We start from the raw sequence: 25,390 nt of genomic DNA on the forward strand, positions 1-25,390 counted from the left end.
GGTTAGACTAGGGGACCTTCCAGTTCTAAATCAGTAATCAGATAATTAATTGCCCCATCAGTCATGACCTTTCTCCTTGACCTTCATATAGCATTTTTCTAATGCACTTGTCATATAATAGAATAGTCTTATGGTTGTGTCTTTTCTTCTTGTTAGTAAGATCTATGAGGGCAAGGACCATTTTAGTGCGATTTAAGATATTTTACTTTCATCTAAAGTTTTACGTATGTAACCTTTAAGCATAGATTGATTTCCAGTTGGAATTATAGTGTAGGGTTTTGGGTCCACTCAAGTGGTATTATATTAAAGTAACCATATAATGTGGCAAACATTACATACAAAATGGATAGCCGCCTTGTGGTGCTCTTATTCTAATAGGTACAGAATAAGCTCGATGGCTGTTGCTATGCTGTGAAACGGATCTCTGTCAATCCTGCCAGCAAGCAATTTAGACGAATTAAAGGGGAAGTGACCTTGCTTTCTCGGCTGAATCATGAGAATATTGTGAGGTACTACAATGCCTGGATAGAAAAACATGAGATGCCCTCTCCTGGCTGCCCATCATCAGAGGCAAGTGAAGAAAGTCCAGCCCCCAAAAAGGGGCAACAAAATGGAAAAAATGGACTTGAATTGACAGATGATGTGGAAACCAATGCTCCTCCTCCAATCCTGACCAGCTCAGTGGAGTGGAGCACATCCTCCAGTGCCAAGTTCACTGGAGCCAACCAGGAGTCAAGTGATGATGATGATGATGATGATGATGATCTGGATGGAGTATTCTCACAGTCATTCTTGTAAGTTGATTCAGTAAATGTTATTTAATTTGGGAAACCAAAGAATCTTTGAAAGGAAATCCCTTAGCCAACCAAGCCTGTTAGAGTGTTTTTAAAAGATTTGGCACATACATTTATCTGTTTTACAATGCAAGGCTATTGAAAACACAATTTAGTTTTTAATTAGAACATACATAAACCTTGTCAAGCAGACCCTTAATTTTAAACCATATCCAATTAAAGCTTTAAGACTTTTCATTGTACTTGAAGGATTTCCACACTTGAGGCTATAGTAGATTGTATGGGAAAGCTGGATGTTGCGATGCACACCTATAATCTCTGCTCCTGGCAGAGGTTAAGGCTGATGAATCAGCAGTATTGGATCAGACCTCATTAGGGATTTCTAGCTCAGGCAAGATAGAGAAACCTAGTCTCAAAAAAAAAAGTATGGAAAAAAATAAGGAAAGGGGAAGTGAATTCCAGATTATTCTGTTGAGCATTCATGCTTGTTCATCTAGTACATTATGTAATATACACTTTCTAGTATACCAGCTAGATGATTTTAGTCCTGAGGTAGGATCTATTGAAGATTCCGAAATTAGTTAGTACACTATTGAATGTAATTGTAAACCAAAGCCCATAGATCAGAAAGTGTAATTTGACAATTTAATAAGCTTAATCTGCTTTTAATTTTTCATATCTTAATTAAGTTTTGTTGTAGCCCTTACTAAGGGATTGGCCTATGAAAAATAATTTAAATAATTTCTCAATGAAGTGATTTTCATGAGCGACCTAAAAATTAGCTTAATGCATTACCTAGGTGAATTTATGTCTCTGAGTGCTGTTTATGGATAAGTTTCACTATATACCAAACACCTTTCTTTTTTGAGAATTGTCCAGATTAATTGATTTTGGAAATTTAAAGAGACTGCGTTTTCCTTTCTTTTCTTTTTTAAAGACCAGCCACAGATTCTGAAAGTGATATCATTTTTGACAATGAAGATGAAAACAGTAAGAGGCTCAGTCAGGTAAATAAATATTTAATTGCATAACTTGAAAGAGAGTTTAAAAGCATATAAATTGGTTCCAATTGTAAACACTTACTTCAGCCTTCAATTCCACATACCTTACTCTTAAAAGCAGGAGAAATCTTCTCAAAAATGTTTCTCCACAGTGATACCTTTGATTTATAAGCAACCTTGATACATCTGAAGAGTGCTAAGTTGACTGACTAAAGGATGTCCTTGTGAGATAAGGAACCTTTCTAAGCAAAGCATTCTTTGATGACCCATGGCATTAATACTAAATACCTAAGGTTATTAATAGACAGTAATAGAATAAAAAGAACACTGGACATGGAGGCAGATGAAAACTGGGCTCAAATCCCACCCTCTGATACTGTGACCCTGGGCAAGTCACTTAACCTCCCTAAGCCACCATTTCCTTTTCTGTCAAATGGTGATAGTATTAAATGAGTAGAGGAGGTAAAGTGTTTGCAAACCTTAGAGTCCCTTATAAATGTCAGTTTTTAGTGTTTTAAGCCTGAATTTATCCATATAACAAATTTACATTTTTCAGGGTAGAGAAATTAATTAGGACATTACATGGTCTTTGGATGATTTGCTGACCAAAATAAAAATAATTACTTTGTGGTACATTGGTTGTGGGAAAAGGATGTAAGCTGTGGAGCTAGAATAAGAAGAGCCACGGTATACATGGGCAGCGCCTACTCCTTACATTTTGCTTGGTCTTTCCCTGCCCCAGCCAGTCCTGATTTCATTTTTCATAGACCATCCCTGAGACCTGTAACCCCAATGAATTTCCTCTCTGATCCTCTTGCTTATCCTCATAAATGGTTATCAGTTTATTTAGGCACCCATTAGACTGGTGTTACATCCTCTGTACTGGATTCTGAAGATACACAATGTTTAGATTTTGGTTAGATATGATAACTTTATTACTAGGAGTAAAAATAACCCATGGAGTCATACTGGATGTAGATAACAAATGTTTATATTTATAGGTTTATTAAGTAGTTTGAATTGATTTGAAAGAAGTAGAAATATACACGTTGTTTTTAGTATTTCCCCGTCCTGTAGAACTATCCCAACTAAACTTGTCATATTTATAAATTTGGCTATCTGTACTAAGAAAAGAATATTGCTATAAATGATCCAAATAGAATGCAGAAATTATCTACATCTTATTTTAGAATGCTCTAAATTCCAGTGTGGCAATATGGCTGAAGAGTTAGCCTCAAGCTTGTCAATCCAGGGTTCACACCCCATCTCTGACACATGCTGGCTCTGTGACCCTGGGCAAATCCCTGAACCTCTCAGTGCTCTCAGCAGCCCTCTAAGACTATCAGTTGCAGAAGAGATGTCAGTCTACATTGGTAGAGGAAGTGTGCTCATCTCATATTCCTCATACCAGTGAAATCCCAGGTCAGGTCTCTGTCCTCATCCTTAAAGAGGTGGTGGGCTATCCTTCAGTAGAAGTCTCAAAAAAAGACTGAATAACTACTTTTTAAATAGGTTGTGAAGCAGGTGATTTTCAGGGGTGCATCAACTTAGATTGCCTTTGAGGGTCCTTCAATCTCTAAAATTTTCTTGCTCTGTGAAATGATGGTTTAGACCAAAACTATCAAACTTAAAACTTCTGAGTACCACCTCTTCTACCCAGATAAAAATGTAATATGACAAAATGAATAAAAATATATTGCAACATATATAATATTAATTTGTGATATTCTAAGTCAATATATAGCCTGCAAGGGTGTGTTTCTGTTTGAGTTTAACACCAATGGTTTAGATAACACATTTACATTCTGTTTTTCTAAGATCATTACCTAAATATCTGGCAGCTGATGGGTAGAGGAGCCACCTTTAAATTGTGCCACATGGAAGAGAAAAGCTCCTATGATAATATTAGTGTCCTGTCAATCCACAAATAAGATAATTCACATGAAGCTGATTTGTGCTGTATCACGACCACCTAACACAGTATCTTGTATACAGTAGACACTTAATAAGTGTTTATTGAATTGGATTGGATCAACCATTGTTTCTAGATTTGGTCTTTTATCTTTGAAAAATTAAACTGAAACAAAATAAGTTAGATTCTTTCCTAGATCCAAATGTAAATCAGAAAGAACCATAAGAGTAGTTAGTTTTTAGCAATTGGTTGGTTCCTCCTCACTTTAAAAACAAAAACAAAAAACAAGGGCACTGTAGAAGGAAAGAATTTTTTAATCATACTTTTAAGATATTAGTCATGAAAAAATTTCAATGGCAATAAAAGGAACGTATCTAATTTGCTTTTTAGGTCAAACTAAACAGCCAGATGGAAAAACAGTACTATAAAATGGTTTAGCATAATCACTAACATGTCAGCTGAACTGCTCAGTCTAGAGAATAGTGCAGGGTATACTACCTGCTTAAAAATCTGTTCACATTCATATTTTATTATATTAGATCTAGAGAGATCTAGACATATTTTATTTTAAAATTAACACCCTGGTGCTATATAAGAATTTTCTTTTAACTGAAGCATTAAAATTTTATTCTATATCAACTTTACTCTTCAGTTGTGAGAAGATATTTTGGTGGTGATAAGTGTCTTATGCAACTCTGTAAATAACCTCCTCTATTTGGTATTTAAAACTCTTTGAAACCTGACCGCAATCTACCATCCTTTTACCCTTTACTCCCCTACATACTCTATAGACCAACCAAACTGGCCTTATTCTTCTTCTTCCATACATGACACTCTGTCTCCTATTCACATACCTGGAATACATTCCAAACTATCTTATATTTATATGTATTTCATAGTTCCCTTTACATATACATGTTGTCTTCCCTCACTCTCCTTCTCCCTTCCACACACCAATAGAATGTAAGCTTCTTGAGGGTAGGACCGTTTTACTGCATGTACAGGTGTGTCTGGTAAGTAGAGGGGGGAACTTCATAAATACTTGGCAGTGATATTCCGGTTTAGTGTCAATTAATTCATTATGTTTTGGTTTTTTCTTCATAAAGCAGGATGAAGAATGCAATGAAAAAAGTAATCACCAGGAAAGTGAACAATCCCTAATGACCCAGGCAGTCCATTACCTATACATCCAGGTGATCATGCAGGGTACTCTTGGATAGTACAGCAGTATCCATTAGTAGATTGGGCATTTATTTTGAAAGGACTAGAAAAAGATGTTGTAAGAATGAGACATAATGGCATATGTACAAAGTTTTGGCCAAAGATTTCTATGAGCATTTTATATAATCTCATTGCTCTGGGTGTGCTCTCCATCAGTGCAAATAACCCCTCCATGCCTTCTCATGCTGTGCAGTACTATAAATTTCCTATGGTCAACACCCTGTCAGCTTTCCTCAGGCCCTTTTAACATTTCCAGTACCAATGCAGCATCATGGGCATCACTCTTTATTAAATTGTAAGATGGGATCACCAATTAAATAAATGAATGCATTTGTTCTGCCAGCATTGACATGATCCTTTTATGCTACACTCATGGCCATTTGCAACCATCATAAAACAAATTGAAATGAAGTATTTTCAAGAATATGAGGAGGCAGGAGGGCAGAAGATATGGTAAAGCAGAACTTTAAACAGTATAGCTTTGCTGAGAAATAGTAGCCACAGACACACCAGCTTCGTGTGAAAATATAAAGAATGAGCCTAATCTTCAGGTCACCACAAAGAGGAGAGTCTCGTCAGCTCCAAATCATGGTACACTTGTCAAACAGTGGTTAGAACCAGCCACAAGTGTAAAAAGAAACTGTACATATTTTTCACAGTATAGAAGGGAATCTTGGTTGGCATGAATCTTTTTTTAGACAGAAAATCTATGGGATAGCAGCATATAGAAAGATAAAGAAAAAAGCCTGATAATGAGATTATCATTATACTTTATTAAAAAAGCTAACTCAATCAACATAAGTAGGTTGCGTGTGTTAAACTGCTTTTGTGAGAATAAGTTGAATTCTTGCTAAATTATTATACTCTCATTTTAGTTGACCCTTAGTTCCTTAGCCAGGAATAGCTTCTGTGATAGGTATCAATGCTAGATTACCTAAATCATAGCTTAAAGGCATTAAAGCACCTCATAAATTTTTTTCTTTATTCAGTGAAAGTCTCATTTGTAGAATATTAGCCAGTTGCATAAATAGTCTCTGTACCATGCTGACTATAAAAGTAAATGCTATTATGTTCTGGTTTTCTACTTTAATATAATTATGGTGTCTGGCTAGAGACCAGTAAATGTGATTCTGAGCAAAGTAAGGCTCATTAATGTTTTTAAATGTTAGAATTTGGTATAGAAAATCATTCTTGATTCATTTAATGCATAAATTATGGAAAATGGGATGGCATCATTATATTAGTTCTAATAAATTAGTTGAAAACATCTTTCAAAACAACTACATAAAACTTACAACTCTTAGTTCTTGCCATTTTCACTTATGTTGAGGACCTTTTTAAAGGGGATGGGGGGGGTGGTAGTAATACGTGCCCAAATAGTACTTGGTCTGCCTTACTATGTAATAATAGCTGCCTCAAATCAATGATAAATGTGTAAAATTAGAGCACAACATTAAGTAGCATTTTAAGTCAACAGGTGAATGTTGAACTTCTCATTGGTTTATCCTTATCCGAAGATGGAATACTGTGAAAAGAGTACTTTAAGGGACACCATTGACCAGGGATTGTATCAAGACTCTATCAGACTGTGGAGACTCTTCAGAGAAATTCTGGATGGTTTAGCATATATCCATGAAAAGGTTAGTAAACTTTACTGCACTAATTTATCCTATTTCATGTCTCAAAATTAAAGTGCTCACATGATTGTATAATGTATGTGACATATACAAAAATATGTGATCTAATAAAATTACATCAGTTATGAGAAGAAAAAATACATGTAAGAAGAAAATACAAGGAAGTTTTTTAATATTTCCTGCTATTTGTTGATGAGATTGGCATATTTGTGGGGTTTTTTAATAATTTATTTATTTATTTTTAGTTTTCAACATTCACTTCCATAAGATTTTGAGTTTTAAATTTTCTGCTCCTTCCTTTCCTCTCCCCTCCCCAAGACAGCATGCAGTCTGATACAGGCTCTACTTATACATTCATATTAAGCATATTTTCACAGTAGTCATGCTGTAAGGAAATATTAGAACCAATGGGAGGAACCGCAAGAAAGAAGAAATGAGAAAACAACAAAAGAAAAGGAGAGCAAATAGTATACTTCCATCTGGCAGATTATTTGTTTCTTAATGGGGACAGGATGGGGTACAAAGGTTGATAAGAAGTACCAAAAGAATTTTGAAGACTAGACTGCATGTTGGGATATATGTGGTGTAAAATGTGAAAATGAAGTGTTTCCTCTAAATTATTGTATTCTCATTGAACCTGGTAATGGCCTTCCCTGGAAATACATTTAAGAACTACTTATATCATCTTTTGGGTGGACAAAAGAAGGACAAAGATGGGAGCAGTCTATTTTCAACTCTTATTTCTCATTCAGAGTTTGTCATTTTAAAAGCCAGAAATTTTGAGTCCACTATAATTGACAAAAATATGAACCTAGCTTCAGAGTGAACTGCCTGCATTTAAAAACCTAACTGTTTAGGACAAATAAACTCCTGGAACATAGTTGTCTACCAGCATCGGAGTGATCATCCTTGCCGCAACATTTTGCTGGGCTAAGCATGGGGAAAATAACTTGACCATCATGTAACAAACAACTGGGACAACTTCATTAAGGAAACAGAGAGCAGATATAGACATATTAGGCTTTTTCTTCTGCTTAATTTCGCATTATTCTTAGAATATTTTATTTTGCCATGTTTAAATACAATGTTTTTAGGCCACATTTGGCACACATACCTGGCTGCTTCATAAATGATTTCATAAAAGCAGAATCTGTAGGGTTTGGATTTTTTTAAAGTATTTCCACTGAGAATCCTAACTATATTACTGTGAAGTAATGACTAGTGATCCTAAAATCGAGCTCCTGTGCAATTTTTCCCTTTCAATTCAGTTGAACAAATATTAATTGAGTTTTTACTATATATCTACTGTGCCTGGGAGTGTGGGATAGAAAATGAAGAATATTACAAGATCCTCGCCATCAGGTAGCTTATTCTTTTAGGCGGAAAGGGAAGAAAGAGGACTTTTGTGGATTAAACACTTGGGGCAACAGTGAGTATAATCTGTCAATCCAGAAGAACAGTCTAGTGTTAGTTGGAGTTATTTGGGAAATGTTCTTTGGAGCCAGGTAGAACTTGAGGTAGACTTTGAAAAATTAGAAGGATTTGGAAATGTAAAGAAAAGAAAGGAAGTGCCCTTTTCATTAGGGAAGAACAGCATGAATAGAGGCACAGAGAATGAGCATAGTATACAAAGAGGATGGTGAAGAGACTTCACTGGGGCAGGAGGTGTTATATGAGGTTAGGAAAGATGATGCTTGAAATGGCAGGCCTTGAATGCCAAGATGAGGAATTTGTACTTAAACCAAAAGTTAGTAGAAAAGTGTTTTAGGAAGAGTAATCTGACAGCTATTCAGGGTAAATCAGAGTAGGGAGAGCAATTAGAAAACAACAAGCCAAAAATAAAGTAATGCCACTTATCATCACATATTGTATATGATGCTATGTTTGTGTCATCTCCTCCTAGTAGATGGTAAGTTCCTTGAGGACAGGGGTAGTGAATTGCTTAAACTTTGTATTCCTCCTATGGGCCCTTTCCCACCTACTTCCTGCATAATAGATACTCAATAAACCTTTACTCCATGAATGGGGGAATAAATGAAGAGCAGCTCCTGGTTCTTTCTCTAAAATTAAATTCGCCCTTCTTGTGATAATCATCTATAAGTCAGGGTATCATTCTTATCTTTCTTTTAACAGGGAATGATTCACAGAGATTTGAAGCCTGTCAACATTTTTTTGGATTCTGATGATCACGTAAAAATTGGTGATTTTGGCTTGGCCACAGACCATCCAGCCTTTGCTGTGAGTACTTTAATTAAGTGGAGACCATAATTAAAAAGAGACCAAATCTCACTGCTGAAGCTTTAGGATTTAATCACAATGAAAGATGCTTTTAAAAAAAGGTTAAGTTAATGTGATTCTCCTGGCTCAGGACTGGAGTCTTCAGTTTACATGTTTTCTGCATTCTAATCATGAGTTAGTAATTATTTACATTTATTGGTAAATGCATTTTAATTAGAAGTAAATTATCTTTTTGTATCTATTTCAATCATAAATACGAAGTATTTTAATTTCTCTTAGTTTAGTATTTTGGTATGAGGATTTCATTTAGTGAGAAAAAACTTCAAGACAGCTGGAGCTGAGCCACCAGCCATAGACACTTGAGCCCAGATCTAATCAGTTCTTTTTATCTTCAGGGCATGGGGCTGGTCTAGAGCAGGAGCACAGGCTAGATGGCCAGGGCTCAGAGCAGTGGGCTCCGCCACCAACACTGGAATGCTACAATAAGTTACGTCTGCTACTGGCTTCTTTGGCATATATTTCTGGCTCCCTCAGGAATTTTAGTTCTGGATCTCCTAGCTGACACCATGTACATTAGTAATGTACATAGGTAATGAGCAGTAAAGAGCGTAGAGTTTTAATATGAAATGCCAGAACTTTCATCCATGAATTTATGCAAGTGTACTCTGTTTTAAGCAAACTGAATATATCAATAGCCACATTTACAAAATAAATCAGTTATAGGAAATGGAGGATTTTAAAGTTGGAAGGATCGAGAATATCTAATCTAGTGGTTCCCTTATGTCCTCTTTAAACATGAAAAAAAAAATTGGTGGACTCTTCTCTACACACATGTGATAGATAGTAGCTATACTATTAATATCTGATTAAGAATGTACATGACAAAAAACTAATATGAGTTTATTAATAGCATTTATATGCAGTACATAAGACATGTACAAGACATTATTTATACTATCAACAGAAGGTAGGTTTTGCTTCCTTATTTTTATGCTGATTCATGCTTTGTGTTTAGTTTCAACCAAGTAAAGACAAAATGACAAAATTCCCCCTCCTCTCCCTCCCCATTTAGGGGCAAGGAAAGGAAACTGAGGCTTAGTGAAAAGGGGAGGTCAACTTTTATGTGAAGATGGTAGGAAAGAGAGCAATAGAACAAGAGGAAATGAGAAAAAGCACTTAAGGAAAGGGGATAGCCATTTTCTATTAGAATGTTTTGTTTTTTCAAGAATATCATTCACTTTACATAATGTTGTTTTGAGGACACCTCAGTGTGGACTAGAAAATGACACAAAGAAATTAGAAAGGCAACACCAGCCCATGGTCACAATGACCCTCCAGGACCTGCAAGCCATGAAATATGCAAAAGACAGTAATCAGTGACAAATGCTGTGACATCCTAATCTTTGGGTTCCTTGTGTTTTAGGCTGATACCAAACAAGAAGATCGGGGAGCTGATCACCTAGTTAAATCTTACCCTTCAGGTAAACAAGGAAAGCTGCATGTTTTCATCACTGATTTTTTTTTACATCAAATGCCATTTCCTCTGCACTGATAATTGTCTTTCAGTGCATCATTAGAAAAAGGAGCTTAATGTGGTTGAATGGCAATGAGGGTGTGGTGGGTAAAGTGTTGGCCAAGATTCAGAAGAGCTGGGTTCGAGTCCTATGTCTAACGAAAACTGACAGTGGTGCCCTGGGTAAGTCATCTTACCCTCTCAGTGACCCAGGCAGCTCACCCAGGCTGTCAGTTGCACAATGGCTACAGACCTACATTGGTAGAGTTTCTTTATCTGTTGCTGTGTACATCAGTGAAGGCAGACTGCCTGATCAGTTTGGCCGATCTAAAGGGTTTTCTCCTAAGAACATATTCAGTTGATAGAAAACATTAGCCTATCTGGAGCTGCCTCCCTTTTGCTTGAGTAAGAAGGCATCCTAGAATAGAGTATGAAGAATGTCAGTAATTAACTATACAAGGGATATATGGATGATCTTTTGTACCATGCATAAAAAATCCATCAGTGTGGATTATCAATAATTAATTATACTCAGTTCATCACTGTTAGTTAATCCCCTTTTTGTAGGTTCTTCTTCCTTGTCCATAGAACTCCTATCATGTAAAGCTTTTTTTCTGTCCCCAACCACACAGATAATTTAACTGGAATGGTCGGCACAGCATTGTACGTAAGCCCAGAAGTCCAAGGAAGCACTAAATCTTCATATAACCAGGTAATGTAAAAGGGAGCCTTTTATTTTTGTTGAAAAGCAAAGAAAGTTTCAAGAGTGAGATAATATTATGAGCTTAAAAGGTAACATCACTTTGGGGCCATTCTCAAATGTTCTGTTTTTGAATTTGCTAGTTTGGACAGTTCCTGTTTGTTTTTTAGTGTTACGATACTGTGAATTGATTCAGTATATACTGTCAACATGCGAGACTTTGTGAAGACAGAAACTTTATCCACTTAAATTTTGACCTGTGCATGCATGTTAAATTGAGATGTTTTCAGATGTTTCCTTGGCATTTTATAACTTTTCTGTCAAAAATCTCAAAATTTCTGTAAATTCTTCAACTTGAGCACATTTCCTTGTAAAAAATGTTACACTGCTAGCTAAACCATTTTAGATGAAGGGCTTGAATCAAGAATCATTTTCTCAGCCTTATAATAATAGTTCAAAACTAGGTTTTACTTGTAGGAGGAGATACACACACACACACACACACACACACACACACACACACACACACACACACACACACACACGCCCTCAGAGGTCATCTAAGCCGGTTTAAGAGGAACTTTTTGCTAGTGCTTAGAATAAGATTTATCTTAATAGCTTTCTGAAAAGCAGGATATGTGTTTCCTTGCTATTTAATTTTGTTGAAAAATAAAGTGATGAAAATTTTCAGCAACCGTAGGATACAGTGAATTAGTTTACATTATCATCTGTATATCCTTTAGTAAGACTGCTTTCTGAATTTCATCCTGTCAGTATCAATGCTCTTTTGGATTCTTTTCTATCAAATGTTTGCTAAGTACTTTTTCTAACTGAATTTTCATTTATTTTCTTTGAGCTAATCATGAGGCTTTTCCTGATCCACTGTACTGTTTTAAAGTTCTTATTATTGCATTAATCAGTCAACCCATAAGCGTTATCAAGTGCCTGCTATGCACCAGGCACTATGCTAGGCATTAGGTATGCAATTACAAAAGGCAGTGTTGGTCAGGGAGCTAACATTCTACTACCAATACTAGAATGACCTTGCAACCCCCTGGCCACTTAGAGTGACTTTAAATTTTCACTCAGTGTCCTGCATCAGATGATTAATAAATTAAGGTGTTACCCAAAGCAACACTTGTTATAGCAGCTCTGTTGTTCTTTATCAGTATCCAAGATTTGAAATTTTTAGCCATTTTAGTCTGACAGTGAATATACAAAAGCCAGTTAGAATTAGTTTTACCAGTAAAGTGTTCAGATGAACTAGATCAAATGCTTCACAGGCTAAACATGGAACATTTTGTTTATGTTTTTATTCTTTTGTTTTGTGAACTGTCTGAGCAGATAGATTTCTGTGCCATGACTTCTTTTTTTAATCTCTCTCTATTTTTTTTGGCCATTTAATGCTTATCCTACAATTTCTTAAGAAAGTGTACTTTGATCACAAGTCAAAACTGAATACAAGTAAATTATTTATAATTCCATTTTTTTTTCTCCCATAGAAAGTAGATCTTTTCAGCCTGGGCATCATCTTCTTTGAAATGTCCTATCATCCCATGGTTACTGCATCAGAAAGGATCTTTATTCTCAGTCAACTCAGAGAAGTATGAATCAATGATTTCACCCCCTAAATGAGCCCCACTAACCTAGGTTATTAACACATGAGGTTTACATATATGACAACATATCTTTTTTTGTATTTAAACATATGAAAAAAGTTCCCACCATAAATAAAAGGACTTAATTATTAAGGCATGTCAGCCTTAGCAAGTGTCCTTTACAATGAACTATCTCAAGCAGGGAACAATCACTGGAACTCTTCATTCTTATGGCAGCATCAGCAGTAACATTGCCACTTCCCTCCAGTGTTTCTATTTCCACCACTTTATATTTGACTCAGATCATATTGGGAGTAGATCTAATTGGAAAGCAATCAGAAATTATGCCCAGAGTTCTAAAACTGTGTATACCCTTTGGCCTGGCATTACCACTATTAGGAATGTTTCCCAAGGTGATCGGGGAGAAGGAAAAGAACCTACATATTCTAAAATATTTATAGCAGCTCTCTTTGTGGTGGCAAAGAAGTGGAAGTTGAAGAGATGCCTGTCAATTGGGAAATGGCCAAACAAATTGTGGTATGTGATTGTGATGGACTACTACTGTGCTGCGAGAAATAATGAGCAGGTTGAGTTCACATGGGAACATATGGGAAAACTTGCATGAAATAATCGAGTATGAAATGAACAGCACCAAGAGAACGTGGTATACGGTAACAGCAGTATTGTTTGAAAAACAACTGTGAACAACTAAGTTATTCCGAGTATTATGAATACTCTAATCAACTACAAAGGACCAATGAAGGAAGATGCTATCTACCTCCAGAGAAGAATGGATGGATAGAAATATGCATAGTATGGTTTTACATATATGTATATATATGTCAAATGGTAGCCTTCTCTAGTGTGAGGGAGGGAGGGAAGGAGATAGTTCAGAACTTAAAATGTAACAAAAAATAAAATTAATTTTTTTTAAAAAAATTAATAAATAAAAAGAGAGTAGATCTACAGAAATGGTAAGGGCACTTCATGTGGTAAGAATCATGTGCATAGTACTAAAACTTACCCTGGCAACTAGGCACATCCACATGGAATTAAGCTTTTAGGTGGAGACTTAATTGTTTTCACAGCTATTAGAAAGGGATGTGGGAAGGAGGAGAGAATTAGGTAGACAGACAGGGTATTGATTCCTAGTGCAGAAGAAAGAGGCTAGACTTGGTCAGGACACTTGGCCCTGACTCTTCCTAGCTTTATGAACTCGGGCAAAGTGCTTAAACTGTATGAGTCTGAGCTTCTTCATCTGTGAAATGAATATATAATTATACTACCTCTTTAAGATAGTTACTGTGAGGATAGCACCTTGTGGACCTTAAAAATTTGTAAATGCAAGGTTAGTATTAATGAGCATAAACATAATTTTAAAAAAAAAGTTTGGGGCAATACAGAGACAGCAGCGAGAGAGGGAGTGAAAAGAATCCGCAGTTTGGATCAGATGTTGCATTTTATCCAACTACATTTTCATTTGCTTTCTTCTTTTGTCTGATAGTATGAGTTTGCCTCAATCTTCATGCTTGCTAGGATTCTCTTAAGGGCTGCCATCAATAAATGCCCTGGGTACACATGAGAGAATAGTGTCAGGATCTGACAGAAGATGGGATTTGGCTGGGTTGACCTCTGTCCAGAAAGGCATGATGAGCAAAGGGAATCAAAATGTAAAGTAGCTGTTTTGTGAGGTACAGAGGCAACTTAGAGTGTTTGTCTTTATTTCCACGAAGAATAAAGCAGAGGCAAGAGGTCTGTTGCTTTATATGAAATAGCACCTTGTAAGTAAAAAAGTACATTGTACTTAGAACCATCTTCCTGCTTTTCACCTAAGAGATAACTGTTTACAAAACCTGGGCTACTTTACTGCAGTTTTTAAAGCTGTATCTATACCCTCCTGGAGTAAATAAAGTTGTCATATTGTTACTGCTTTAACTGAGGGTGTTTTGTGCAAAGTTGGGGTCCTTAATAATTAGGATGTAGTACTTTCAATTCAGCAGCACATTGTTCCTTCATTTTAAGTATATCTGCATTTTTATTTTAATGATATCAATGTAGTATTATTAGCCAGAAAAGTTGAATGTATTATAGGTACTTTCATTGTGAATGATTACCTCTTAGTGTCTCTTCTTGTGATTTTAAAAAATAAAAATATTGTACCCCTCTGGTAATGGAAACAATGCAGACCTTTCTGGTCATTTTAAATGACTTGGAGGTTCTAAGATATTCAGTGATCTATGATGTTCCTTAATAAGCAGTGTTATTCTAAGTAATTTTTATATGAGTAAGAAATTTTAAAATGTAAAGACAGAATGTGTATCAGATTTCAAGATGGTTCTCAGCTTATCCTTTTCTTACTAGCTTGTCACTTCTGTGCTAGCATTTTTTTTTCACTTCTGGTGAACAAATGTTTTAATTATGGTAGTTTGCCAAGTGTTTGCTGTATTTATTTGCTAATTCGAATATAATTATCCTTTTAGCCTACTTCTCCCAAGTTTCCAGAAGATTTTGATGATGCAGAACATACGAAGCAGGTAATTTTCAGATGCTTTAATTATAATGTCTTTAGTCTTGAGTTTTAATTGTTATTTTTCTTCTTCAATTAGTAATCTGTGCCAGTCATTCTCTTGTGTTCCTGGAACAAAGTAAAAAAGAAATACTGAAAGATAAAGCATTTAAAACATTATTGAAATTTAAATACATGATAAAAAAAATCAAGCGTTGGCATAGTGAATTAACAAGCTGCTGGATTCTTTTGTGTAGCTCTTTGTGCCTATGAAGTACTGTTTAAACCCTAGACTTAACTGCTGCAGTGAAGAAAGTACTTTTACAGCTCTTCGTTTCAGATAAAACCTGGGCCTTTATAGGAAAGAAAAACATCATTTAAAATTTTAATTATGTTGGATTTCAGGTTTTAAATAGCTTAGTGAGAAGAAAACAACATTCAAGCTTCTGACAAGCTCATATTAGAACATTTTCAAATATAATTATGTTCATATATGACACAGTATATATAATGCAGTCACAGCGAAAGACTGAATGCCAGCTACTGTGGAAAAAGAATGATCTGGAATTTCATGTATTGTACATCAATTCATCTCTTTCTTTCTAAGGCTAATTATGGATATAAGTAATAGTTTCTGCAGTGATTCCTTTTCTTATTGCAAGGGGATTTTTTTTTGTTTTGTTTTGCTTTGCTAAGGTTTGATCCACATTTTGGGAGAGACAACAGCCCTTTGAAAACAGCAACCAAAATAGGTCACCAGCATTCAACTTGTTAGCATTTTTCTACTTCTGATGTGCTATTTGTTATGGTATTTATGTATTATGATTGAGGACTACACCAATAAAGAACTGTTAGAAAAACATTAAAAATCATGTTTACACTTTTATTAGCTGGGATCATATGCTTTTACTAATGTTGATTAGTTGTTTGAATTCATAAGTATATGTGAACTTCATACCTCTTACATTTCCTACAGAAAATCCAGGCTCATTTTATTATTTTTAAAGAAATTATTAAGACATAAGAGGCAGTGTGGTGAAATGGATAAAGAGCTAGCCTCAGAGACCTGGGTTCATTTTCTGCTTCTGATAGCTACTAACTATATGACCCTCAGCAAGACACTTAATCTTTCAGTGTCCCTAAGACCAGAATTCATCTGGAGGGTACTCATCTGCATTGATGGAGAAAGTTCCTCACCTCCAGCTCCCACTGATGAAATGTGTGTGTGTGTATATGTGTGTGTGTTATAGCATAGGATCTTACTCAAGTTAACAGGCTACTGTCCCTAATAGAATTAGAAACAGAACCATAATTAATGACTGTGCCAACTATTCTTCCTAGCTTATAGATACTGTGAGAGATGTTAGGAAACATTTCCAATAAATGACCATTTCATAAGGATGATTATATCACTATCATTGGAAAGATAATTAGTTGTGTGACTTTGGACACTAGAATTTGAACAAATCATTTCATCTTTATAGGCCTCACTTTTCTTATCTATTGGACAAAAGGGTTAAACTAGCCAACTAAGATTCCTTCTCGGCCCAAGAGTCTATTTCTGATATTTATTAAATACTCTTAAGTATATGGTCCTGAAGGTAATCTTGCAGCTTATAGTTTAAAGTGTTTTTTGTACTAAAGTGTGCTGAATTAACTTAACATTGTACAAAATTAGAAGACCACCTGGTAATTTCCCCTTAAGGGTTTAGAATCTAAATGGAAACAACATAGAATATGCAGATAGTAGGACAAGGTACATGTATGCAATAAAAGGAATTTTTTTCCATACATAAAAAATAGGCAAGGTCTGGGTTTTGTTGGAAAAGCTAGTTTATTATTTCTATGAATTTTACACTATGTAAATTCTCAGAAAATCTCACTAAATCAATTCAGCATACCCTAATATAAAAATGCTTCCTAAGACTACACATGGTTAGCTGCAGTAATTCAGTCTCAACTCAAAACAACTAAATTTTAGTGGAAATGAGGAGTTATTTACTTGGGTAGGCTATGAAACTGTAAAATGCTTTATGAACCTCCTCTGTTCTTCAAAGGTAAGTCTTATCTCCCCATAAACAAAAGGAAGGTGCCCTGCAAAAAGGTGTGGATCAACTCTAACTATTTCTCTGAGCTTCCTTTTACTGCTGAACACCACTTAAAGTACTATAGGGTTAGAAAATGGGTGGCAGCATCACCAAGAGAAAAATGGCCCTGAAAATCCCAGTTCAGGCAGAAAGTCCCATCCCTCTACTGAGAAAGCTAGAGATTACTGGTTAAGTTTAAACTTTTTAAGTTTTAATTTTTTTCTTATGCTTGGAAAAGTAATAACAAAATTGAAGTATATTGTCACAGGTTGTTTTACCTACGTTAGGAATTCCAGTAGCTACAGTACGTCATAACATACAATGGTAAGAATGTTTTATTTTATGGAATTTATACTCCCTTTAGTTTATTGATAGTGTGTAGATTGCCTTTAAGTGTTCTGGTCTTCTGTAATTGTTTTTATTGTCAAAAGTTTCAAAGAGCATCCAGCATTCTAATAAATTACTATTTATAGAATGTCTATATTATATTTAACAGTGAGGTATGTGACACATAAATAATAGTATACCAAAGGTTGCAAAAACCCAATTAAAATTATACTAAATGCAACAAAGATCTCTTTGGTGTGGCTCAGGTGAAAAAAAAATTATAAGACATTATAGATACTTGTTCTTCACTAATTTATAGTAACCATGTCCATGGGCTTTGGTTGTAGAAATCTGTCATTTCCTGGCTATTGAACCACGATCCAGCAAAGCGACCCACTGCCACAGAGCTGCTGAAGAGTGAGCTGCTTCCCCCACCCCAGCTAGAGGAGTCTGAACTGCACGAAGTTCTCCACCACACCCTGGCCAACGTTGATGGCAAAGCCTACCGGACCATGATGGGCCAGATCTTTTCCCAGCGCATCTCCCCTGCCATCGACTACACATATGACAGTGACATATTGAAGGTGAGATTAAAAACTGTGAGTTTACAGCTCTCATAGTACATATTTAACCAAACACAGGCTAGATTCAGAAAATTCTAAGTCATCTTGAATAGCACTAAATCAGATGGCTGTTACTGAAAAGGTACTTTAATGCAGCTGTAATAATAAGCATTAGCCAAAATACCCAAATCTTAAAACATCTGGGCAATTCTAATTCAAACTAAATAGTGGACCTAAAATAAATTTAATGTACTATGCCTATTTGTTCTTTTCACTTTTGGTTTGGTTTTCATGGAATCAATTTTGAGAATGAGTTTATTTCCTATGTGCTGATATATGGAGTAATAAAAAGAGGTAGATTTGGGTTGGAAGAAATGTAATAGTGAGTATGGAGTCAATGTAGATTTTAGGGACCACTTTTTTTTCTTTTGCCTGTTAGTTTTAGAAAGCTATTTGTAAGACTGCTTTAATATAAGATGTATGTTTAAATAGATTTGGGTCCTTGTATATGCAGAAAAAATTGGTCTGATGGATATATCCTGTTTGCCAAAGAGGTTTCACAATTGCTTGTACTTAAGACCATACAGAGCTACAAAGAACCTTAGAGATCACATAGTCCAATGCAAGCAAAACATTTTATTTTCTTCTCTTTATGTTAAGGGATCACAAAGACCACCCAGTTCTCTGACTCTTCAAGCCTATTCAGAAGTTAGCTGAGCACCAACCTCCTCCCACATTTTTATCAGGTTGCTTACATTCTTGAGTTTCTACTTTGGTTTTATAGGGCTTTATTACACCCACCTTTTCCCCATGTTACTTCAGTTGATTTACCTTAAATATATGGTCCTGAAGGTAGTCTTGCGGCTTATAGTTTGAAGGGGTTTTTTTGTGCTAAAGTGTGCTGAATTGACTTACCATTATATAAAATTAGAAGACCCCTTGGTAATTTCCCCTTAAAGGTTTAGAATCTAAATGGAAACAACATAGAATATGCAGATAGTAGGATAGGATACACATACCAGGGTGTTTTCCAGGGATCTGGTGGCATCTATTTGGGAACTAGGGGCCTGAAGTCCCCCAAACATAGAAGCTTTCTCTACAGCTATTGCCAGTCTCCCACCCCAGTAACCTGATAGATAAAGAGGAAATCATGTTACCACCACCGTGCTGGTAGGTCTCCCTGCTTCGAGTCTCTCCCCACTCAAGCTTATGCTCCACTTTGCTGTCAGAATGATCTTAAAGAAGAGGTCTGACCATGTCACCCCCCGCTCAGTAAATTCCATCGCCTCCCTGTCACCTCTAGGATCAAATATAAAATCTTCTGTTTGGCATTCAAAGCCCTTCACACCTTGTTCCTCCTTTCTCCCCCTCCCCCACACCTTACCAGTCTTCTAACATCTGCCCACATACTTTGTGACCCAGTGACGCTGGCATCCTTGCTGTTCCTACAATAAGACACTCTATCTCTCGACTCTGGGCATGTTCATTTGTTATCCTGCACAGCTGGAGTGCTCTCCCTCCTCATCTCCACCTCTTGGTTTTCCAGCTTTCCTTCAAGACCCAGCTGAAATCCCACCTTCTGCCTTCTTCCTTTCCCAGCGAAGGAAGACTCTCCTGATCACTGTAATTCTAGGGCTTCCTTCTGGTGATTTTTTCCAGTTCATCCTACCTATGGCTTGATTGTACATAGTTGTTTGCATGTTATGAACTTCTGTTTTTGTGAAAATTGTGACTTACTATGACCCCTGTTTAGAGTACGGATCATTATGAAACAAGAGAAAAGATGCTAGAACCCCCTTCCCTAAAGATGTTTGGAAACACGATGACTCTATGAAACCTTGTTCCTTGATTCTACAAATGAATGGTGTAATACCACCAACCAACGCAATATTCTTTTAGAGGGGGAAATTGTTTTCCCTCTTGGTGTGGTACTTCAATGGTCTTGATCATATTTTAGGGCAGCTTCTCTATCCGTGCAGCCAAGATACAGCAGCATGTGTGTGACACCATTATCCGCATCTTTAAGAGACACGGTAGGTCCTTTTTTTTAATCTCATTTTGTTACCTATCTTGCTCTTTCACTGTCAGAAAGTAGTGGCAGTGGATCTGAATAAAACCTAAATATACTTTTGCTTTCAAATCCAGTTACAGGTAATTGGTGTAGCAAGTGAAATTTAAGCTCATTTTTATATTTCAAGTTCCTGAAGAGAAATTCATTTAAGAGGATAGCATCTTTGCTTTTAAAATAAAGTTGGATAGTCACCATTATAAGAGAACTGCTATGTCTCGTTGTAAATGAGCTCACTCTGTGTGGAATATGCAGAATAAAAAAGAAATTAATAATAACTTAGGAGCGGTGCATGGGGATTAGTCTAACTTTTATAATGGTCCCCAGTGACGTATCCTTAATTGTCAGGTTTATGTTTCACTTTAAGTTGGTTCCTGGGGAGTATGAGAACTCAGGTTAATTATGGTTTGCCAATTTGGTATAGGGAGCTGTCGAGCTGTATACCCCACTGCTACTTCCCCGAAATAGGCAAATGTATGAGCACAACGAAGCAGCCTTATTCATGGACCACAGTGGAATGCTGGTGATGCTTCCCTATGATCTCAGGGTGAGTTCAGGAATGTTCTGTTTTTCAGGATGGATTTTTAGAACCTACAGATTTGTTACTGAGTCTGATTAGAATTGAGGGGTTTTTTGGTTTCATTTTGTTTTTAGCACTTCTCATTTTTATACTGGAACTCTTATTCCATTCAGGTTTATGTATCCATTGTTGCCATTTCTCACATGGCCTTTTTTTTTTTAAACTCTTCTTAAGAGAGAATGGGTCAGAGTAAAGAGTGCTCTTGAAGTCCAAAAGATGTTTGAGCTCCAAGTCTTTGCCTCCTTGCCAACAGCCCAGAAGTTAGTTGTGGTAATGTAGATACTTGTGTCCGTAGACTCTAGAGTGCCCTTTCCTGGAGTCTGGTCATCAGAACCTCGACACAGAACGCTGACCAGGATGCTAGTTATCTCCATAGTAATGACAGCATCACATAGCTATATCAAATGAGGGAGTGTATGTTGTATTTCTCAGCAAATTTTTCCATTTTCTGACTTGCCAACATTTTAGCTCAATTAAGCCAATACAATGTCAGTGACTGTCCCGATTGGGTGTTTTCTTGTTTTTTTTTTTTCCTAAGCTGGCTCTCTATCTTCTTGGACATACTTTTGCTATATAGGATTATGACTCCTAATTAGTTAACAGATTACCAGAATGCCATTACTGACCAACAGCTCTTTATCATGCTGTGTGTCTGGGGCTGGGGATGAGAAGTGGCATGAAGAATTGTTTTTACAGAAAACTGAGTTCTGGTTGTCATTTGTTAATCTTCCTAGTGCCTTAGTTTGCCCAGTTCTACGTATGGAAAAGCTGAACTGTTCAATAATTGTTAGTTCTGTTCCTAACTTTTCAAAAGATATTTGTTGAACAAACCTTATCTGAAAGGCACTCATGTGCTGAGTTATTAGAGGAGTCAATGATAAGCCGTACCACCATGTTGTTAGCTTCTTTGGAGCAAGACTATGTCATATCTATCTTTATACCACAGTGACCACACAGAGTAGGTGCTCAGTAAACATTTATTGAATTGAGTTGTGTGGATTCCCAAAATGAATGAATGACAAACCTGGAATTAGAACCCATAACCAAACTGGAATAAACATATTCTGCCTGTGCTAACCCGCTGAGACCCATTGAGCTGTTAATCATCTTGCAGTGTTATATGCAGAGTGTCCCAAAAATCTGAGTGCGGTTTTAAGCACAAGTAGCTTAAATCCTGGGCAGCTAGGTGCTGCAGTGAAGAGAACCAGGCCTGGAGTCAGGAAGAGTCTCAGCTTTCTGAATTCAAATCAGCCTCAGACACTTAGTAGCTGTGTGACCCCGGGCCAGTCACTTAACCCTGTTTGTCTCAGTTTCCTCATCTATAAAATGAGCTAGAAGAGTAAATGGTCAACCATTATCTCTTTGCTAAGAAAACCCCAAATGAGGCCACAGAAACAAAGACACAAAGGAAAAATGACTGAACCACCACAACAAGCTTAAGTCAGCACCAGCTCTTCTTGTGGTGTGTCTATGGTATTATACGTATTAGGTTATAAAGCTTATATGTTAATGGCATTGTTTTTTACTCCTGCAAGTACAGGGCCCCAGTTTAAATTTTGTCTGTGCCTTGTCATTTTCTACAGCCAGCACTGACATATTCCTATGATTCTGTTGAACTCTGAAATTTTCCCTTTGCTTTCCAAATACCACATCACATATGAGGCACAATTTAAAAGAATCCAGCAGCAGCTCTGTATTTGAGTTATGCCTAACCTTTCTGCACTGCTCCCCATCACTACTTTGTTTTTATTTAAATGTGTTTTTGTCAGAAGAGATGCCATAAGAAATGGTTCTACTGGAGAGAATATGGTTGGTGGAGATTGGAAAGTAGTTGTGGCGTCAGTAAAATAAATAAAAGATATCAGTAAAACATTAAATAAATAATCAGGGAGGTGAATAAATAACTTGCCCTGCCTTGGACACAGCCTTATCCAAAACTCAATGAAGCACTGATTTTTTTTTTTATTGCCAGTTCTTTTGCTAATTTTTCATGTTACTTCTGTTTATCTTGTTTCTCCAGAGTGTAAATGTAGGGAGTTGTATTGTTATTTTAATGCTAATATTGAATCAAGTGGTGTGGTAAAGACACTTGGGGTTTGATGAAGAAAGATATAAAAGAAAATAAATGGTATGGTTATTGTTCAATTATATTTAAAATTGGCTTTTCATTCTCTAAATATTGGCAGGAAAAAATGTTCAAAACTGTAAGCAGCACTTACTTTCTATGAACTATTCAAATATGAAAGGAAAATGCATGGCTACCCATACAGTATCTGACCCGTAGTGTACTAATGCTACCCCCTGGGATAATTAGTTTCTAGGAGAAAATATGAAAATAGCTACTTTATCCCATAATGTAGTTACTTATTTGTGTTTAAGGGTTATAGTGAAGAATTTTTCTAGAAGGAATTTATTAAGGATTCCCTTTGGAAATATTTAGGAAAATTCCTACAAGGTACTAGATGCCTATCATGGTTCAGTTACTGTAAATACCCTCACAGATTATCCATGAAGAGTAATCTTATGGAAATCAAAATAACCATGACACTGACTTTTAGTATATATGAGTTTTCATTTGATGCAATCAAAATGTAGTCGGTTTCATAACTTAAATACATACATAACATGGTAACTGATGAAAGCTTATCTCTCTTTTACTGATATTGTCACCAAAAAACAGATTGTGGAAAAGCATAGACTCCAAGGTATTAATCTGAAAACATTTTTTGTTGTATTTTCAGATTCCATTTGCAAGATATGTGGCTAGAAATAATATCTCAAATTTGAAACGGTAAGGAACTGATGGAGGGAGTATTGTCTTTTCTGACCAACATATAATAAAGAACTCACCACTCAACTGCTGGGTTTGGAATACTCTTCAAAAATCATAGATATCAGTTCTTAAAAGGTTGACAGGACTGCCTTTCTCATAAGGAAGAATGTGGTAATTGAGTTAACTAGAATTAACTGTAATCCTTTCTGTGCCTTCTAAATATCCCTGAACCTCATCAATAGTTATTTTCACAAATGGCTGTTTGTGAACGTATCTCGTCATTACTAGTCACAGATAATTCTTTGTATAACTTAATTTGAGGAGTAGATGCTAAAACTTCCTATTACAGGTAACTTTGGACAGAGAGACACTTAAAGGGAAGCCTAAGTGAAAAATCAGCATGACATTTGGATACTAGGGAGCCATATTTGTAGCGCACATTTAAATAACAGAGGAGCCAAATATAGTGTCTCCTCATAAGACCCAATGGTATTGCTGTTAATTTGGCATTTTGGTTTATAAGCACCATTCTTCACATGAAACCAAAGCATTTTCATGGGATTTTTTATTCATTTGTCTTGATATACTGTTGGCAACAAGTGAATGATAAATAAGAATGACATTTATGGTATCTCTGTGTGGAATATAAGCACTAAGGAATAAATATTTTGCCATGATAATATCTTTAGAGTAAAGGAGACAAGGTACACAGAGTTTGTCAATGGTAAAACTGAATTGGAGGATAGATCACATTTCAGTTCTGCATACAATGAAGTCTACAAATGCATTTAACTTTAATTCAGCTATACATGCTAGGCAAAAAGGAGAGAAACAACTTAAATATTGTAGGTGCCTTTCAGTTCAATGAGTGTATGCCTTGGCATGGGCACAGAGTAGGAGAGATGACTCTGCTTTCCCCTAAGTTGGTCTGAGTTCCCCCTGCCTCTCCTTAGTTTGAGCATCTCTCTTCAATGTCATGTAGGATGATCCTAGAATCTCCTCCTCAAATCATTCCCATAGACAATCTAGTTAATCAGCCTTTGTTGGAAGCAATTGAGAAAAATAGCCATTTTGGCCATCCTAGCATTCTTGGTCAGCTAAGAGATACCTGCTACCTCTCCTTTGATGTTCTTATGTCCTTTCTTTCCTCACAGTAAAGCAGAAAATAAGTAACAGTTGTGTGGTGTTTGATCCCTTTCTTACTAACCACACTTAAGTGTGAAACCCTTTTAAAAATATTTTTGCCTAACCATCAGTTTTCCTGCCAGCAAAAAGATAGTCCCATACTTTAAGGGGGATTCAAGGGATTTTTCAAGGGTGATTTTTCTACTACATAGTATAGAATTTAACCCCTTCCTTAAGATATGACTCTACTGTACTGGTCATGGGGCCACACAATCCTGGTGTCCCAATAAACACTCACCAGTTGAGTTTTCTTACTCTTTTCCTTTGAATTTTTACACTATTTTTGTAAGCATTAGAGTACAGTAAGTCATCTTAGAACTCTGGGTTTCTTCCTCTAGATACTGTATAGAACGTGTGTTCAGACCACGCAAGTTAGATCGATGTCATCCCAAAGAACTTCTGGAGTGTGCTTTTGATATCGTCACTTCTACTAGCAACAGCTTTCTGCCCATTGCTGAAATAATCTACACCATACATGAGATCATCCAAGAATTTCCAGTGCTTCAGGTTTCTTTCCATATTTTAATATACAGTGATCTCCCATCCTATAGCTTTATTTTTTCCAGTAAATGAGTTATTGTTGAATCAAATCTATAGTTCCTTAAGTTTATAGTAAATGCCAAGGATTGGTGAACAACATTCCACTGAAAGTGATTTGATGATGTAACTTTTGATTTTAACTTGAAA

At 36.2% G+C, this 25,390-nt stretch overlaps 1 protein-coding gene across 6 annotated transcripts in view; it reads left to right on the forward strand.

Moving 5' to 3' along the window:
• EIF2AK4 (eukaryotic translation initiation factor 2 alpha kinase 4) overlaps positions 1 to 25,390 on the forward strand; it is a 109,099-nt gene that overhangs the window by 58,989 nt on the left and 24,720 nt on the right. For 5 of the 6 annotated variants that reach the window (XR_013485404.1, XM_078151336.1, XM_078151339.1 and 2 more), the window contains 14 exons: positions 379 to 794; positions 1,732 to 1,801; positions 4,814 to 4,900; positions 6,446 to 6,568; positions 8,699 to 8,803; positions 10,227 to 10,284; positions 10,949 to 11,028; positions 12,519 to 12,620; positions 15,095 to 15,148; positions 17,882 to 18,118; positions 20,055 to 20,129; positions 20,590 to 20,712; positions 23,487 to 23,536; positions 25,042 to 25,210. Coding sequence is in view for 5 of the 6 variants with exons in the window: in XM_078151336.1 (XP_078007462.1) it covers positions 379 to 794; positions 1,732 to 1,801; positions 4,814 to 4,900; positions 6,446 to 6,568; positions 8,699 to 8,803; positions 10,227 to 10,284; positions 10,949 to 11,028; positions 12,519 to 12,620; positions 15,095 to 15,148; positions 17,882 to 18,118; positions 20,055 to 20,129; positions 20,590 to 20,712; positions 23,487 to 23,536; positions 25,042 to 25,210 (1,749 nt within the window). In the remaining variant the exon portion in view is untranslated. The remainder of the gene's footprint in view (positions 1 to 378; positions 795 to 1,731; positions 1,802 to 4,813; positions 4,901 to 6,445; positions 6,569 to 8,698; positions 8,804 to 10,226; positions 10,285 to 10,948; positions 11,029 to 12,518; positions 12,621 to 15,094; positions 15,149 to 17,881; positions 18,119 to 20,054; positions 20,130 to 20,589; positions 20,713 to 23,486; positions 23,537 to 25,041; positions 25,211 to 25,390) is intronic. The other variant, XM_078151337.1, reaches the window with a different exon arrangement.

The sequence above is a fragment of the Phascolarctos cinereus genome, unplaced genomic scaffold, assembly GCF_003287225.1.
Source record: "Phascolarctos cinereus isolate Bilbo 61053 unplaced genomic scaffold, phaCin_HiC Scaffold_3;HRSCAF=262, whole genome shotgun sequence".
NCBI classification, from domain to species: domain Eukaryota; kingdom Metazoa; phylum Chordata; class Mammalia; order Diprotodontia; family Phascolarctidae; genus Phascolarctos; species Phascolarctos cinereus.